Source organism: Mustelus asterias, chromosome 3, assembly GCF_964213995.1.
Source record: "Mustelus asterias chromosome 3, sMusAst1.hap1.1, whole genome shotgun sequence".
NCBI classification, from domain to species: Eukaryota; Metazoa; Chordata; class Chondrichthyes; order Carcharhiniformes; family Triakidae; genus Mustelus; species Mustelus asterias.
Genome location: NC_135803.1, coordinates 33,820,609 through 33,840,285, shown reverse-complemented (window position 1 = coordinate 33,840,285; position 19,677 = coordinate 33,820,609). Strand labels below are relative to the sequence as shown.

Genomic DNA, 19,677 nt, shown 5'->3' with positions numbered 1-19,677 from the left:
CTGGGAAGAGTTTGAAAGCGTATACAAATCAGGATAGATCTAAAGCTCGACTAAAGAAATTCAGTCATTGGCTATGCCCCAGCCAACAAAATAAAACGCAATAAGCTTGCTTCCATAGAGCTTTTACAGGTTAATGTTTTTTTGGACCAATCTGGACTCAATAGGACGAATGCAAATAAAAATTCAAAAGCTCCAAGGTAAAGCATAATTGCATGCCACAATGGATATAAAGCAATGGCACCATCAAGAATGATGCTTTGATGGGAATTTCAACTGAAATGACTTTATATATAATTAGTGCACTTATTACTCACCAGACAACAGATTTCTGTACACATAAATGGAAGACAGATTTAGAACTCATTCTGCATTTTTTTCCTGTTAATTCATTAACCCAAACAATTTACACAAGCTGCACTGCTCTGGAGCAAGACAACAAATAGCATGGGAACATCCAGGCCCAGAGTTTTTAAATTATAAAAGTTTAATCTAGCAATATAAAAAGTAAATTTAAAGCTACAATTATTTTTCAAAAAATTAGTTCTCGTTTCCAAAATCAAAAAACCGCAGATGCTGGAAATCAGAAATAAAAAAAACAGTAGATGCTACAAATACTCAGGTCACAGTATCTGTGAAGAGATAGAGTTAACATTTCAAGTTGATGGCCTGTTGTCAGAATTCAGTTCTGAAATATCAACTTTCTTTGCATCTCCAGAGATGCTGCCCAATCTGTTGGGTACTTCCAACATTTTCAAGTGTTTACTCCTTTCAGATTGCTATTTTAAAATACTTACTACTAAAACTACCATTTAATCAAGCGCACTGCGTACCTTATCCAACACAACATCACTAATCGCTGGTAGGCCTTCAGGTTTCTGCATGCTAGCAAAGATGAACTGGAACCCCAAAAGAAATTCACGGTCATATTTCTTCTTGTCCTCAGGATTAAGTGGTTTCCAATTTTCTAATGGGGGCAAATTATAAGAGTTAAAAATTACATGTTATACACATTTCAGATTTAGACATACTGTGTAGTTAAGAGTATTTCAATTGATGTAGTGCGATGGAATCAGAAGTTTCGAAGCTTGTTTGTTTTTTGAGACAGATCGGAATTGAAAAGGAGTACGGAGAAAGGAAATTCTCCCAGTTTCTAAGGTAACTGAAACTAAGATTGGAAACCAAAATGTCCAGAGAGCTGGAAACTGGTTGGAATTTTATAAAAATTATACAGAAGTATCAGAGCTCAGATAATGATTCGAGTGATGCAGTACAGAGAGGTTGAAGGAAGGAGGCGGGGCTAGGCTCAGTAGCTGACAACAGGCAAATATACAATTGCTGCAGCTGTTACTTGACGGTAATATTGGTGAAGCTATGCCATCCAAATCACTGCTGGCAGAGTTGATGCCATCCAGATTGTCGTGAATGGAGTGGAGGTAGTTCTGCAGATATGTGCCATTTTAGATAAATAGCATGCCCCCGGAATTCGGGTTGTTTGCCTGCTGCTGTCGGCTGGGGATCAAAGTAAATCCTGGAAGTGGGGGGAGCTGAAATTCTAGATGAGGAAGAGAGTTTTGAAGGACTCTGTGACTGAGATTAATGACCTTTATGCTACCAAGCCAATTCGTAAGATCCATCTTAGTTGTATACCTGCCATTGAATGGGTAATTTATCATTGACTGTAATTTGTCTGTTAATTCATGCTCAACATCTTTTGATTCTGGGTTTGAATATTGGTTGTTACCCAAGATAACATTTAGCGTTTGTATTGTTTGAGGACACAAATAGCATACCAATAATTGACGGTCATGGGACTGTAGGGGGCGAGGACCTTAAAACGATCACTATTACTAAAGAGGTAGTGCTTGGTAGGCTAATGGGACTAAAGGTAGACAAGTCCCCTGGTCCGGATGGAATGCATCCCAGGGTACTAAAAGAAACGGCAGAAGTAATAGCAAATGCATTAGTTGTAATCTATCAAAATTCACTGGACTCTGGGGAGGTGCCAGCTGATTGGAAAACAGCTAATGTAACGCCACTGTTTAAAAAAGGAGGTAGACAAAAGGCAGGTAACTACAGGCCGGTTAGCTTAACATCCGTAGCTGGGAAAATGCTGGAATCTATCATTAAGGAAGAAATAGCAGGACACCTGGAAAAGAATGGTTCAATCAAGCAGACGCAGCATGGATTCATGAAGGGAAAATCATGTTTGACTTTTACTGGAATGTTTTGAGGATATAACGAGTGCGGTTGACAGAGGGGAACCGGTGGATGTGGTGTATTTAGATTTCCAAAAGGCATTCAATAAGGTGCCTCACAAAAGGTTGCTGCATAAGATAAAGGTACACGGAGTTGGGGGTAAAGAGTTAGCGTGGATTGAGGATTGGCTATCTAACAGAAAGCAGAGTCGGAATAAATGGGTGCTTTTCCGGTTGGCAATCAGTGACTGGTGGCGTGCCGCAGGGATCGGTGCTGGGGCCTCAACTATTTACCATATACATAGACGATCTGGAGGAGGGGACTGAGTGTAGGGTAACAAAGTTTGCGGATGACACAAAGATGAGTGGGAAAGCAAATTGCGTGGAGGACACAGAGTCTGCAGAGAGATTGGGATAGGCTGGGCGAGGATTTGGCAGATGGAGTATAACGTTAACAAATGCGAGGTTATTCACTTTGGAAGAAATAATAGCAAATTGGATTATCTAAATGGAAAGAAATTACAACATGCTGCTGTGCAGAGGGACCTGGGGGTCCTTGTGCATGAGACGCAAAAACCCAGTCTGCAGGTGCAACAGGTGATCAAGAAGGCAAATGGGATGTTGGCCTATATCGCAAGGGGGATAGAATATAAAAGCAGAGATGTCTTGCTGCATCTGTACAGGGCATTGGTGAGGCCGCAGCTGCAATACTGTGTGCAGTATTGGTCCCCTTATTTGTGGAAGGATATATTGGCCTTGGAGGGAGTGCAGAGAAGGTTCACCAGGTTGATACCAGAGATGAGGGGTGTTGATTATGAGGAGAGACTGAGCAGATTGGGTTTGTATTCGTTGGAATTTAGAAGGCTGAGGGGGGAATCTTATAGAGACCTATAAGATAATGAAGGGGCTGGATAGGGTAGAGATGGAGAGATTCTTTCCACTTAGGAAGGAAACTAGAACTAGAGGGCACAGCCTCAAAATAAAGGGGGGTCGATTTAGGACAGACTTGAGGAGGAACTTCTTCTCTCAGAGGGTGGTGAATCTCTGGAATTCTCTGCCCTGAAGTGGTGGAGGCTACCTCGTTGAATGTGTTTAAATCACGGATAGATGGATTCCTGATCGGTAAGGGAATTAGGGGTTATAGGGATCAGGCGGGTAAGTGGAACTGATCCACTTCAGATCAGCCATGATCTTATTGAATGGCGGGGCAGGCTCGAGGGGCTAGATGGCCTACTCCTGCTCCTATTTCTTATGTTCTTATGTTCTAAGTGAGTGGGCAAGGATCTGGCAGATGGAGTATAACATTGACAAGTGTGAGGTTATCCACTTTGGAAGGAATAATAGTAAAATGGACTATTATTTAAATGGTGAAAAATTACAACATGCTACTGTGCAGAGGGACCTGGGGGTCCTTGTGCATGAATCACAAAAACTCAAGTTTGCAGGTGCAGCAGGTAATCAAGGCGGCAAATGGAATGTTGGCCTTTATCGCGAGAGGGATGGAGTATAAAAGCAGGGAGGTCATGCTGCAACTGTACAGGGTACTGGTGAGGCCGCACCGAGAGTACTATGTACAATTTTGGTCCCCTTATTTAAGAAAGGATATATTAGCTTTGGAGATTTAACAGAGAAGGTTCACCAGGTTGATTGCGGAGATGAGGGGGTTAGCTTTTGAGGAGAGATTGAGTAGACTGGGCTAGTACTCATTGGAGTTTAGAAGGTTGAGGGGAGATCTTATAGAGACATATAAGATAATGAAGGGGCTAGACAGGGTAGGAGCAGCGAGGTTATTTCCACTTACAATGGAAACAAGAACTAGGGGGCATAGCCTCAAAATACGGGGGAGTCAATTTAGAACAGAGTTGAGGAGGAACTTCTTCTCCCACAGGGTAGTAAATCTTTGGAATTCTCTGCCCAATGAAGCAGTAGAGGCTACCTCGTTAAATGTGTTTAAGTCACAGATAGATTTTTAACCATTAAGGGAATTAAGGGTTATGGGGAGCGGGCGGGTAAGTGGAACTGAACCCGCTATCAGATCAGCCATGATCTTACTGAATGGCGGGGCAGGCTTGAGGGGCTAGATGGCCTACTCCTGCTCCTATTTCTTATGTTCTTATGTATAGTTCATGATTTAAACTGTGGAATTTTGTGGCTTCAGTTTTTCAATACATTATTTGGATTTGAATTTTCTTTTTAAAAAAGTTACTGACCTCGAACAATATTCATCACTTAACAATTGTACAAACTCTACACATGGAGCTTCTCTATATTCCACCCTCTACCAACAAAACAAAATATTCTCCATCTGTACAAAACAAAGATACAGACATACAACAACAGCACCACCAGAAATACTTGAGCAGTTTTAGCAAACATTCGGCTAAACATCTAGATCTATAGCAGTTTATCCCCACCTAGTGGCAAGTGACCAAATAAGTGACAAGTTACTGCTTGAGCAATGACAACAATTATAGCTTGCTGTGTTCGGTATTACATATTTAGATCAGAATCAGATCAATGACTTAGATCATTGACAGCATGGGTCAGGAAAGTGAAAACGACCTAATTAATTACACTGTTAATGCTCTCCGTGCTTCCATTTATCATAGAATCATAGAAACCTACAGTGCAGAAGGAACCCATTCAGCCTATCAAGTCTGCACCGACCACAATATCACTCAGGCCCTATCCCCATACATTTACCCTAGCTAGTCCCCCTGACACTAAGGGGCAATTTAGCATGGGCCAATCCACCTAACCTGCACATCTTTGGACTGTGGGAGGAAACCGGAGCACCCGGCAGAAACCCACGTAGACACGGGGAGAATAAAACTCCACATAGACAGTGACCAAGTCTGGAATCGAACTCGTGTCCCTGGCGCTGAGGCAGCAGTGCTAAATATTGTGGCACCGTGCCCCCCCAGTTTAATAACTGAAAAGATTTCCCATCAGATAATTTGACAACTGCTGAAAAAAGTTCTACTGGTTTTCTAATCACTGACATATTAACAGAAGTCTTCCCCTCCAAGATCAGGTTACATGCCCCTAATTTGTGACTTGCAAATGCTTTAGTTATGGAATTTTTCAGTTATGCTGCTAACTCACCTTCTTTATATTGATATTTTTGATCTAATAATTTAATTCCATCTGGCTTGATGTTCTCTACGTCTTGTTTATCCTCCTTTTCTTCCCATGTTTCCTCTGGCTCATCACGGGTGGATACAATTGCTTCATTCACTTCGAGAGATACAGCCGTGGGCTGGGCATCAGACTCGGCTGCAGGTTCTTTTACTTGAGACTAAGAAAAACAATTCGCTTTAAGGATGCAATTCCTATTTGACAATTTCAGATCATTTTGAAATGCGATTGGCAGCATTTAAGAGAGGCTTCTAAATATCTGGCAGCGTGTGTTTGGATCACATTATTAATAGCTCATAAAGTGGCCAAAAACAAAAGTTTTGACTGGTGGTATGGCACATTCTACAAACATAACCTGGCTGTTACTTGCAGTAATTGAAACTAAGTGTCATTTAAGGATTTATAATCCACATTTCTGTGATGGCAAATTATCAGGCCCCATAAAATTAAGGTAGCCAAAAGAAGGCTGCTTTTTAAAATACTAAAAAGCATCTCCTATATTCTATTGACTTTGATATGTGGAATAAATTTGACAGGTTGCATGCTGCATTGAGATTCTAAACTTTAAAAGATCAACTAATCAATAAATAAGGTCATAGTAACAAGACTGCAAGCTAAAAGCACAAAAAACATCCATTCTACAAATCAGAAATGTGTTGAAGTAATTTGAAACTATTTTGCTGGAAACAGAAAAATAAAATAACTGGGAAATATTTTCTTCTCCTCCTGCAAAAAGCAGTTGGTCTCCTGGGAAAGAACAAAGACATATTCTCTAGAAAGAGACTTAATAACGCATCTTCACCACTAAAAATCTAACTCATGGTTTTCTTGAACCATAGATGAAAATCACACTTAATGGAAAAATATAGTTTCATTAAATAGCTCAATTTTAACAAGTATTTTTCCTTTGCCGATTCAAAGCCAAAAGAAGCCTTCTCTTGAACCATAATTGCTTGCAATGTGCAAGAGTGAGAGCAACAGAACCAAGATCCAATATGGTCAGTATTGCACTATCTGAAAAGGCCATGAAACACAATTTAGAGGCACAGAAATCATCAAGTCTAGAGGGTCAAATTATGTCCAAGGGAAGCAAGACACATAGTCCTTGTTACTATGACCTTATTTACTATTAGTTGATCTTTTAAAGTTTGGAATCTCAATGCAGGATGCAACCTGTCAAACTTATTCCACATATCAAAGTCAATAGAGTATAGGAATCACTATCAAATCCATACCAGCTCGCAGTAGAGGAATCCAGTCGTCCCATTCCTCTGCTCTACACCCGTAGCCCTGCAAATTTTATCCCTTCTAATGACCATTCAATTTCCTCTGAAAAAAAGCCTCTGTTTCCACCACCCTCATTGGCAGAGCATTCCAGATCATGAGCACTTTCTGCATAAAAAGGTTGTTCACATCCCTGCATCCCGTTCAAAAAAAAAAATTTGTCTCACGAGTCTTTCTACTTTGAGCTAATCAAAACAGCTTTTATTTACTTGTATTTGTGGAGCACCTTTAACCTAGTTTAGATGGAAAAAGTGCCAATGGCATACTTCCAGTCTTCACTATAATCTTTGATAACAAAACATTGGTGCTACCAACTGGCCTTGCCAGTAGATATCTTCCCTAGTCATCTAAAGTAATTACCAATTCTACTTTGTGCTCAACAACAAGTACCTCTTTGAAAGCATCTAGTAGATCTCCAACTGCTTCTTTCTTGTTCAAGTCCTTCAATTTCCTCTTCTTCTTTGGCACAGATACAGCTGCTGCTAAAAGGAGAGATATTCAGTGAGCTGACAACATTCAGAAATTATCCCACTCCTGTACTGGATCAATCCGAGAGATAGGTCCAGATAAAGGGTTAACATGACCATTGTCTTAATATTACTGTTCATGATGCCAAGACTGCAAGCTAACTTTTGAGTATCTTAAACTTACAACTTAGCTACTCACTGGGGTAAAGAGGAAGAAAAATGATGTATATATTATAAGAATTGATAGCAATCACAAATACTGTTTAAATGCAGCACACATAGTATTAGCATATTGGAAGCTTTCAGCCAAAATTTAGCGTGACTGTTTTTGTTTTGCACCATTATAATTACGCTGTTAAGCTTGTTCTAGATTTCAACACCATTCAGCCCATCTGCTTTACAATTTGACAATCAAACTCAAGCACTCCAGCTCTTTTCAATCAGCTGAAGATGAAACAAATACCTTTGTTTTATGCTCATTAGAAATAGTGGGATTAATAAATCAGTGACCCGGGATCATACTTTGGGGACCTGGGTTTGAATCCCAGCATGGCAGATGGTGGAATTTGAATTCAATAAAAACATCTGTAACTAAGTGTCTAATGATGACTAGGAAATCATTGTTGATTATCATAAAAACTGGTTCACTAATGTCCTTTAGGGAAGGAAATCGACAGTGCTTACCTGGTCAGGCTACGTGTGACTCCAGACCCACAACAATGTGGTTGACTCTTTAAAAAGTCTCTCAGTTGTATGAAATAATGAAAAAAAAAGTCTACAAACAATGAAACCAGACGAACCACCTGGCATCGACCAAGGCACCCAAATGACAATGGCAAACTTAGCCATGTCGACCCAGCAAAGTCCTCCTTAATAACATCTAGGGGCTTGTGACAAAATTGGGAGAGCTGCCTCACAAACTAGTCAAGCAACTGTCTGACGTTGTCAAAAATCACAGAATTGTACCTTACTGATAATGCTCCGGACACCACCATCACCGGATATGCCCTGACCCACTGTTACTAGTCAGTACTCCTCCATCTTGAACACCACTTGGAAGATGCACTTAGGGTGGCACGGGCGCAGAATGTAGTCTGGGTGGGGTACTTCAATGACCCCTCGTTATGGACTCCCCCACCATTGGGAATATTCTGAGTCTACCGTTTTACAGGACAAAGCAACCTGCATGATTACCATCCAATCCACAAATATTCAATCCATTCAACACTGACACAATAGCAGCCGTGTGTACCATCTACAAAATGCACTGCAAGAACTCACCAAGGCTCCTTAGACAGTAGTTTCCAAACGAATGACTGCTACCATCTAGAAGCACAAGGGCAGCAGATACATGGGACTATCACACATATGTGTGCATAGATCCCTGAAAGTTGGGAATCAAGTAGATAAGGTTGTTAAGAAGGCATATGGTGTCTTGGCGTTTATTGGTAGGGGGATTGAATTTAGGAGTCGTAGCGTTATGTTGCAACTGTACACAACTCTGGTGCAGCCGCACTTGGAGTACTGTGTGCAGTTCTGGTCCCCACATTACAGGAAGGATGTGGAGGCTTTGGAGAGGGTGCAGAGGAGGTTTACCAGGATGTTGCCTGGTATGGAGGGGAGATCCTATGAGGAGAGGCTGAGGGATTTGGGATTGTTTTCGCTGGAAAGGCGGCGGCTAAGAGGGGATCTTATTGAAACATATAAGATGATTAGAGGTTTAGATAGGGTGGATAGTGATAGCCTTTTTCCTCTGATGGAGAAATCCAGCACGAGGGGGCATGGCTTTAAATTGAGGGGGGGTAGTTATAGAACCGATGTCAGGGGTAGGTTCTTTACCCAGAGGGTGGTGAGGGATTGGAATGCCCTGCCAGCATCAGTAGTAAATGCGCCTAGTTTGGGGGCGTTTAAGAGATCCGTAGATAGGTTCATGGACGAAAAGAAATTGGTTTAGGTTGGAGGGTCACAGTTTTTTTTTTAACTGGTCGGTGCAACATCGTGGGCCGAAGGGCCTGTTCTGCGCTGTAATGTTCTATGTTCTATGAGTTTCCTTTGAAGTCACACACCATCCTGACTTGGAGTTATATTGCCATGCCTTCACCGTCACTGGCTCAAAATCGTGGAACTCCCTCCCGAACAGCACTGTGGGTGTACCTACACCAAATGGACTGCAGCGGTTCATGAAGGCAGCTCACCACCATCATCTCGAGGACAATAAATAGCCAGGGAAGCCCACCTCCGCTTAATTTAAAAAACATACAGTTTCCCAACATGACACCAATCTATTGCACTGTCAATTAACAGTAACTGACACCGAACCATTGAAATGGCACACATATGCTTATGAACACAGGAACAGGAGTAGGCCATTCAGCCTGCTCAAGCTTGTTCTGCGGTTCAATGAGACTGGGGTGACCCATCTGTACATCAACTACATTTACCTACATTTGAACCGTATGCCCTACCTAATAAAAATCTTTCAGTCTTAGAAATATCAAGCTGCCCAGTATCCACAGCATGTCGGGGTTGGGCAGAGTTACAGGTTTCCAATACTGTTTACATGAAAAAAAAGTGTTTCCATATTCCACTCCTAAATGGGCTAACTGATTTTCAAGAACGTGCAACTTCGTTCCAGATCCTGCAAGTGGGGGGGAAAAAAGGTCATCGCCATCTAACCCATCAAACTCTTCATTTTAAATACCTCAATTAACTAATCCCTCAAACTAAGCTCAAGAAAGTGCAAACCAAATTAATTTCTTATGCAGAACCTGATCAAATCTTGCCCAGAAAGCCAAATAGACAACAGTTATGCCTTGTGGATAGGAGAATATCTAAGACTTATTCAAATCAAATTAAACTAGGCTATTGTGTTATGAGCTACCCATCACAAATAAATGCTGACGCTCTGATAGCCGATTCTGTCCCTAACAATAACAGCAGTTTCCACAAAACTGACGCTAACTGAGCTCTGTAATTTCCTGGTTACCCCTCCTACCACCAAATTCACAATTTGAAATCTTTCTATCAAGAGCTTTGGAAAATGATGCGCATCACCAATTTTCCTACCTATTTAAAGAATCCAATAAACAAAAGGTGCAAGCTTCGTCTGTTTTACTTGGGGGAGGGGTGGGAACTGGGTAAGATGCTGTTTTGGAGAGTTGGTCGATGGTTGGAGAGACCATCCAGCAGACTTGATGGTCCAAATAGTCTCCTTTTGCACTGTCGGGATTCTATGGTTTTAAGTTCCGTTATTTTCATTACTTTTTTTAAAAATTACTACATAAATCAATAATTCCCCTAGACTTATTTTTGTGTTCCCCGCACATATTTTTTCTCCTTACTAATCTTTTTGCACTTCATTACTTCCCTTAAATCCTCCTGCTTTTATCCCAGTCCACTTTCCTTTGCACTTGTATAAGATAGTTTAAACCTAACATGAACACATCTCATTTTTTTGATGGCTGTTTCACTACACAAGTGAGGCTTTTCCTTACTAGGTGCATTTTAATATATATCAATTTCTTCCCATTTGTTACAAATTTACCCATTAGCAGCTCAGTCTTGTTACACATTAATAAAGCTTTCAATTTAGCTTATGTTAGAAACTAATTAAGGAAAATAGTTAACTTGGTATTAGAATACAAGTAGGAAACTAATTTTCCGTAGCAATATTCTGACCGCAAATGCATCATCAATAGCTGACCATCCATGAATAAGGCTGGTACTCTGAAAACAATCGTGGGTTTCCTCCGGGTGCTCCGGTTTCCTCCCACCGTCCAAAGATGTGCGGGTTAGGTTGATTGGCCATGCTAAATCAACCCTAGTGTCAGGGGATTAGCAGGGTAAATATGTAGTGTTACGGGAATTGGGCCTGGGTGGGATTGTGGTCGGTGCAGACTCGATGGGCCGAATGGCCTCCTTCTGCACTGTAGGGTCTCTGTGATTCTGTGATCCAAGTAGCTTTTCTCAGGTCACTCAAATGATTAATAGACTAATGCGAAAGAACTTAAGCTACCAATATCATCAATGAAAAATACACTACGAAGTAGTTTAAAGTTACATAATTATTCCAACCAATTTTCAAAATAAGCTATTATATTTATCTGTTGAATTCAGTAGAATTCAAAAACCACAGTAGTTCATCAGCTACAATATTGAAACCTGTACTCTATCATGCAATAATCTTTGTTAACAAACATTTTTATTAATACCTTGCATAGGATTGTCATTTGTCTGGGATAAAGAAGCCGCTGTTGGTGAGGCATCCTGTGATTGGATATCTAAATTGTCATTGTCCTCCTTCTCAGAAGGTACTAAGACTACAGCACTTTCTTCAGTTTTTGCTTCAGGTTCAGAAATTGGACTGATGTCAGATTCCTGCTGAGCTTCTGAAACTTCCGAATCCTGCTCTGGTGAAAGTTCCAGACCATTAGTCATCTTCAGTTCTTCAGGTTGCGCAATGGGTGAATCCATTGGAGCTTCAAGTGGAGGTTCAAGCGGAGCTTCAAGCAGAGGTTCAGGAGGAGCTTGTGAAGTTTCAAGTGGAGGTACAGGCGTAGCTTCATGGGGAGGTCCTGGCAGAGCTTGTGAAGCTTCATGGGGAGGTACAGGCGGAGCTTGTGGAGCTTCATGGGGAGGTACAGGCGGAGCTTCATGGGGAGGTACAGGCGGAGCTTGTGGAGCTTCATGCAGAGGTTCAGGTGGAGCTTCATGTGGGGCTTCAAGCTGAGCTTGTGGAGCTTCATGTGGGGCTTCAAGCTGAGCCTGTGGAGCTTCATGTGGGGCTTCAAGCTGAGCCTGTGGAGCTTCATGTGGGGCTTCAAGCTGAGCCTGTGGAGCTTCATGTGGGGCTTCAAGCTGAGCCTGTGGAGCTTCATGTGGGGCTTCAAGCTGAGCCTGTGGAGCTTCCTGTGGAGCTTCCTGTGGAGCTTCAAGCTGAGCCTGTGGAGCTTCCTGTGGAGCTTCAAGCGGAGCCTGTACAGCTTCAAGTGGAGCCTGTGGAGCTTCAGGCGGAGCTTGTACAGCTTCAAGCGGAGCCTGTGGAGCTTCAAGCGGAGCTTCAAGCAGAGCCTGAGGAGCTTCAAGCGGAGCTTGTACAGCTTCAAGCGGAGCTTCAAGCGGAGCCCGTAAAGCTTCAAGCGGAGCTTCAAGCGGAGCTTCATGTGACGCTTGTACAGCTTCTAGCAGAGCCTGTGGAGCTTCAAGCGGAACCTGGGGAGCTTCATGGGGTGCTTCAAGCGGAGCCACAAGTGAAGCCTGTGGAGCTTCAAGCGGAGCCCGTGGAGCTTCAAATTTTTGACCAGGGTCATCTACTTGTCCTGCCACAACACCATTACTTTCCACTGCCATATCATTTGAGCTAGATTCACTGGCAATCACTTCCTCTTCTTTTTGCTGTTCTTGCACCTTCTGCACTTCACTTTTCTGCATTTCTTTAGTTGCTGGTGGCAAAGACGTAGGTTCGGCCAAAGGTTTCATTTCATTATCGTTGTAATCAGATGGTAAAGAATCTGTCACAGTCACATCACAAGAGACTACAGTGGTTGTAGCGTCATCTGGCTCAGTGACGAGAGTTTCCAGCACTTCCTCAGAGTCTGTTAATTTAGTGTTGATTTCAGACTTGCTTTCTACTTTGTCAGGTGTAATAGATTTCTCAGGTTTGTTCAAGTCATCTACCAGTTTAGTTGCTATTGCAGGAGACTTTGGCTTATCTAATGGAACAAAAAAAAAAGCAGAATTAAACAGCTTCAACATTATGCGTGCATCATGGAGAAACATAACCATGGTAATTTACAAAATGGGTATAAGTCTGCAATCAAGTTATAAACTAGTGGTGGAAATGGCTGGGAAGATGGTGGCATAGTGGTAATGCCACTGAACTGATAATCTAGAGATTTAGGAACACAAGATCAAATCCCAAGACATCAGCTGGTGGAATTTAAATTCAATTAAAATGATTTGGAATGTAAAGATAGTCTCAGTAATAGTCGTAAAAATCCATCTGGTTCATTAATGTCCTGTAAGGGACAGGTAATCTACCATACTTACTCAGACTGGCTTACTTGTGATTTGACACCCATAGCAATGTGGCAGGCTCTTAAATGCCCTATGAAATGGGCTAGCAAGCAATTTGGTCCAAGGGTAATTAAGGATGGGCAACAGATGTTGACCTTGCCAGGAACAACCACATCCTTTGAAACAACAAGGGCTGAGATAGTTGGCACATCCATATTAAACTTGATCTGCAAATCCCATTTAAGCCACTGTTCAGGCTTCTGCACCCAACTTGTCTCTGTGCTGAAAAGTATCAAGGTTTGGCATTGTTGAAGCCGGGATTCCCTTCTAACAAAAGAATTGGCAGCACTGGGTCCTTGTGCAGAATTTCAAACAGATTTTTCTTCAGAAAGTCACAGAAAACAGAGCCAACAGTTGCCCCATCAAGTCAGTGACTGGGAAAATCTGTGACACTCAACAGCTATAAAAGAATGCAAACTGATATCATTTCTGTAGCAAAATTAGAGTCAGCCACAACAGCAGTTGAATGCAACACGTTAGTATTCTAAATAACAATGAAAATTGGACAAGAACTTGTTAAATTAAAAACAAAGGTAAACTGATCCCTATGCATCAAGATTGTACAAGTCATTACATGGGGATAAAATTAGCTCAGAATAGTGATTCTTTTTGATTGCCCATCCCTCGTGGCTAACCCCAATTTTAAGCCAAGGTTGGTAATATTTTGAGGATAATGGGAGATCATGATTGGCCAGGGTATGATTTCTTGGAGGAAATATCATCAGGTGTCTAACATGGAATGATAGCAATATCCATGTGTGTACAGAACAATTATAAATCAGCGGGGAATTTAGTTTCCCTGAATTACTGCTAAAAGCCAAATAAAAATTACTAGTTACAAAAATGATTGCAGGAACAAATCTTAGCAGCTATGATTAAAGCATTAGGTAATGTTTCACCCATAACAAAAATATACCATCTCCTTTGATTAGATGAGTGGAAGCAAATGTTTGCCACATTCTACTGGTGTACTGATTAATTGCTTGAATTACCTGGTCGGATGACGACTGGCACAGGATGAGGATTTTCCCCATTAGTCTGTACGGCACTACCTCCCTCCAAACTTCCAACAGACTGTTGAATGGAAAGAACAGCTGATTGGTACAGGACAAATCCAGTCTTTATTTTCAATGCCTAATTCACATATACACCCAGAGTTATTTTGTCTTGCGTCCAAACCTAACACCTTCTATCACATGAAGCGACTCTAAACTCTGATGTAGATTGTGAAGATTTTGCAAAATAGTGTAATACCAGCAGTCTAAAGCAGCGTTGTCCAAAAGAAATTGCCGAATAGCTACAGGTGTAGTTATATGTAACAATTTTAACAACCAATTTTAGAAGGAAATTCCTTGTATTCACTCACATAATACAGGTGCACATGTACTTAATTTGTATATAGTTACTTTACAGTTCCCCCTTTCATGGAAATAAAGTGGTCACAAAACCTGAAACAGTCAGTGGTTTTCATTGTGTCTTATTTGACCTATAAACACACACGGTGCAGCCCATGCTTATGTGCATTGAAACACCCAACTGTCCACTATTGTCTTCCTAACTAAATCACAAATACAAGCCAGATTTCTTATCTTGCCACATGCTGTTAGTAGCTGATGTGTTGAATGGCATAGGTCTACCATAGAACATAGAACAGTACAGCACAGAACAGGCCCTCCGGCCCACGATGTTGTGCCGAGCTTTATCTGAAACCCAGATCAAGCTATTTCCTCCCTATCATCCCGAAGTACTCCATGTGCCTATCCAATAGCTTCTTAAATGTTCCTAAAGTTTCTGACTCCACTATCCCTGCAGGCAGTCCATTCCACACCCCAACCACTCTCTGAGTAAAAAACCTACCTCGGACATCCTTCCTATATCTCCCACCATGAACCCTATAGTTATGCCCCCTAGTTACCGCTCCATTCACCTGAGGAAATAGTCTTTGAACGTTCACTCTATCTATCCCCCTCATCATCTTATAAACCTCTATCAAGTCTCCTCTCAACCTCCTGCGCTCCAAAGAGAAAAGCCCAAGTTCCCTCAACCTTTCCTCATAAGACCTACCCTCCAAACCAGGCAGCATCCTGGTAAATCTCCTTTGCACTCTTTCCAGTGTCTCCACATCCTTCTTATAGTGAGGTGACCAGAACTGCACACAATATTCCAAATGTGGTCTCACCAAGGTCCTGTACAGTTGCAGCATAACCCCACGGCTCTTAAACTCAAACCCCCTGTTAATGAACACCAACACACTATAGGCCTTCTTCACGGCTCTATCCACTTGAGTGGCAACCTTCAGAGATCTATGGATATGAACCCCAAGATCTCTCTGTTCCTCCACATTCTTCAGAACCCTACCTTTGACCCTGTAATCCACATTTAAATTTGTCCTACCAAAATGAATCACCTCACATTTGTCAGGGTTAAACTCCATTTGCCATTTTTCAGCCCAACTCTATCCTATCTATATCTCTTTGCAGCCTACAACAGCCCTCCACCTCATCCACTACTCCACCAATCTTGGTGTCATCAGCAAATTTACTGATCCACCCTTCATCCCCCTCCTCCAAGTCATTTATAAAAATTACAGAGGACCAAGCACTGATCCCTGTAGCACTCCGCTGGTAACCGGTTTCCAGTCCGAAAATTTTCCATCCACCACCACCCTCTGTCTTCTGTTAGATAGCTAGTTACCTATCCAATCGGCCAAACTTCCCTCTATCCCACACATCCTTAGTTTCTTCATAAGCCGACCGTGGGGGACTTTATCAAACGCCTTACTAAAATCCATGTATATGACATCAACTGCACTACCTTCATCTACACACTTAGTTACCTCCTCAAAAAATTCTATCAAATTTGTGATGCAAGACTTGCCCTTCACAAATCCGTGCTGACTAACCCGGATTAAGCTGCATCTTTCTAAGTGGTCGTAAATCCTATCTCCAAGGACCTTTTCCATCAACTTACCGACCACCGAAGTAAGACTAACCGGCCTATAATTACCAGGGTCATTTCTATTCCCTTTCTTAAACAGAGGAACCACATTCGCCACTCTCCAGTCCTCTGGCACCACCCCGTGGACAGTGAGGACGCAAAGATCAAAGCCAAAGGCTCTGCTATCTCATCCCTTGCCTCCCAAAGAATCCTAGGATATATTTCATCAGGCCCAGGGGACTTATCAGCTTTCAGTTTATTCAAAATTGCTAGTACATCTTCCCTCCGAACATCTACTTCCTCCAGCCTATCAGCCTGTGGACACCATCTCTTCCTCAAAAACATGGCCCCTCTCCTTGGTGAACACCGAAGAAAAGTATTCATTCATCACCTCTCCTATCTCTTCTGACCCCATGCACAAATTCCCACTGCCGTCCTTGACCGGCCCCAGCCTCACCCTGGTCAGTTAAGCAACACGTCAACATTTTGGCTTTGCTGATAACCTTGGATTCTGACCATTTGCCACATGAAATGGATGTTATGCAATTCAAATCAGAACAATGCATCATGACATTTCTAAACTTGAAATGGTAGAATCTTTTAATAATGCTGAAGCAACTATGGCACCAACTTGAGTTTAGCATGCACACATGACTACTCTTATTGCATTCACTTATCAGGAAAACAGTCGCTAACCTCACATTATCAAATGATTTAATCCTATCTCCAATATTTTGTGATGTCACCACCACAGTAAGTTTTTTAACTTTTCTGGGTAGTGGTATGTGCTCAATCAAAGCAGGGATTCATATAGCACAACTTGGAGGAAGCCAGATTCGACTATATTATTTTTGAGTTAGGCAGATGAATAATACCACATACACGCAGCTGCTTTCCTCAAATAAAAAAATTCCACTTTTGCCAGAAGCATTCTAAAGTAATACTTATCATAGGACTTAATGTCAGTATCACATATGCACTCTTCCCCCATGACAAAAAAAACTAGGTTGCCTATGTATGACAAAATTCAAGACATTCTTAATGAAAATCAAAATGCCATACACAAAAATTAGCCAGCTGTTCTCCAGTCAGTCTGTTTGCTGCTGTTAATCAAACTTAGCCCACTCTTATATGTTGCTATGTTATCCGCAATCTATTACCATAGAACCATAGAAAATTACAGCTCAGAAACAGGCCTTTTGGCCCTTCTTGTCTGTGCCGAACCATTTTTTGCCTAGTCCCACTGACCTGCACTTGGACCAAATCCCTCCACACCCCTCTCATCCATGAACTCGTCCAAGTTTTTCTTAAATGTTAAAAGTGACCCGCATTTGCCACTTTATCCGGCAGCTCATTCCACACTCCCACCACTCTCTGCGTGAAGAAGCCCCCCCCCCGCTAATATTCCCTTTAAACTTTTCTCCTTTCACCCTTAACCCATGCCCAATTAAACTATCCATCATTGTGAAACTGCGGTTTCTTTGTTGGCAGTTGAGTTTTTAATTTTCAAGGCCTAACATTTGGCAGTTAAAAAAATTATCAAGAGAGGTCTAGGCACCTATCCTCCAGACTAAAAAAGTTCATAAATGTAACCCAACTGTATACTGACATGCGCACAAGCAGAAAATCATTAGCTCATGGTTTTGTGGAATACATAATGGGGCCAACAGGACATGCATACCTCATTACATTTCTGATGTGAAAATCAATAGAAAAGGGGAAGAAAAATTCCCTAGAGGAATCATTTCACTTAAATAATCTGCAAAATTTCATAAGCATTTTTAATGCTACTCGAGGGCAACTCCTAAAATTTACCAAACTCTACAAAAAGTGAGATGCTCATCCTCCTGACACACTTATCACATACCAATGTACAGCCAACACAATTTTGAACTACAAGCCAGAAAGCTAGGGGCAGATAGTACAACGTGGAATGTGAAAGTTGCTTCCAACTCAAACCTCAAGGTAGGCATTCTTTATTTGCAACCTTTGAAAATAGCTCCAATTTTTAAATTCAGGCTCTCTCATTGTTGGCCTCTAGCCATTTAAAAAACTTAAATTTTTACAATCTTAAAGATATTGCTGCATTGCCAGTCCTAACATATTCAACCTAGTACAAGAAACCTCATCGCGATGAAGTAAATAATCTTCAATAGTTCCAAGTCTTTTCAGTGATGGTAGAAAACATTTTTCCATCAATAGTGGCTAGTTTACATGGGAAACCATTATTCTCTTTTTGCAAAGCTTCTGATTCACAGGTGGCCTTGAGATTTAGCAGCAATGTGAAGAAAATAGCTTTTCAATTTAATAAAGAGAGAGCGCTAGATGAAATTGAAGGAACAAACTAGCTGTCAAACTACATGCACAAAGGACATTTAATTGGAGGAGGAATTAAAGGGCAAAGCCATACAAAGTTCATACTTGAGGTGCCATTACTGCATGGAAATTCCTCCCATCCCTATTCTTGTGACTATAAGAATAAATAGGATCTTCCTCAGAGCCTTGGGTCTCAAACAATTCCTTGAGACATAGAGATTCTATGAAATAATGTTCCGATTCCACAGTAATACCATACCCACAATTTTTCATCATCTCAGATATAGAATCTAATATTTCCAAATCAATCTTAAAATTACAAGTCAGATTAGACATATTTACATATAGATCTGAATTGGAGAAACTTTAAGACCTGTAAATGGATTACTGCATAGGAAATTTGATACATTGCATATAAAACTTTTCCATCCACCCTTTAAATGATCAGTTACAATAGGTCCTTCATTATTTAACTATCAAGATCCCTTTCAAAGCAGAATCAAGAAATGTTCTGCCATGGCCTAGTAAATAAAGAATTCAAAACAGTTAATGAAAGGTATGATCAGAAATAGACCCATGTATTTTTTGTGGTGGTAGAAAGGCAAGAGAAAATAGGTAATAGATTCCTATTTCTATATTATCTATTTAAAAGGCAGATCAATTGGTTGTACAAATACTAACTTTCCTCAGGGACAAGTACTATTTTCAAATGAAGCAGCTGTGTCATGTTGACTGAATCCATGCAAGCAAAGTTCATTCTGTTTAAATGTATAATACCTTGCAATGTGACAAAGTGCAATTTGCAAACTACTGACAAAGTTGAAAACAAGATTGGCCTGTCCATTTCTGAACAAAAGGAGGACCATTCAGGCCCACGTGCAAGTGCTTTTTTAAAAAAAAGAGATCTTGAGCAATGCCACAGCCATCAAAATGATTCACTAGACAAAAGGGAAGCTTGCAATATATTTTCATCAGGAATCAATCCTGGAGTAAGCAATAAACTCCAAGGTCACGGAGAACAAAATCTAATGAGCATCAGATCCTGAAAATACTGTAGTTATGATGTCCCCAAGTTTAATTAGCCCAGATCTCCAAGTAGTATACAACCGTTGTATCATCAGAGCTGTTGAACCCATAATAAAGGTAGCTGCAGAGGCTCATTTGTTAAGTTACTTAGAACATATATGAAATCTGAGACACTTCCCATTATCTGATTGAGTCATTTAGTACTAACCAATCTGCTGACATAATCAATATGAAGGTTT

At 41.1% G+C, this 19,677-nt stretch overlaps 1 protein-coding gene across 40 annotated transcripts in view; it reads right to left on the bottom strand.

Moving 5' to 3' along the window:
* Nucleotides 1-19,677, bottom strand: part of LOC144489182 (eukaryotic translation initiation factor 4 gamma 1-like) — a 120,688-nt gene that overhangs the window by 40,411 nt on the left and 60,600 nt on the right. For 27 of the 40 annotated variants that reach the window (XM_078207054.1, XM_078207057.1, XM_078207053.1 and 24 more), the window contains 5 exons: nucleotides 14,152-14,233; nucleotides 11,296-12,795; nucleotides 7,008-7,099; nucleotides 5,301-5,493; nucleotides 831-964 (listed from right to left, as the gene is read on the bottom strand). In XM_078207054.1, the coding sequence (XP_078063180.1) occupies nucleotides 831-964; nucleotides 5,301-5,493; nucleotides 7,008-7,099; nucleotides 11,296-12,795; nucleotides 14,152-14,233 (2,001 nt within the window). The remainder of the gene's footprint in view (nucleotides 1-830; nucleotides 965-5,300; nucleotides 5,494-7,007; nucleotides 7,100-11,295; nucleotides 12,796-14,151; nucleotides 14,234-19,677) is intronic. The other 13 variants (XM_078207129.1, XM_078207120.1, XM_078207227.1 and 10 more) reach the window with 1 other exon arrangement.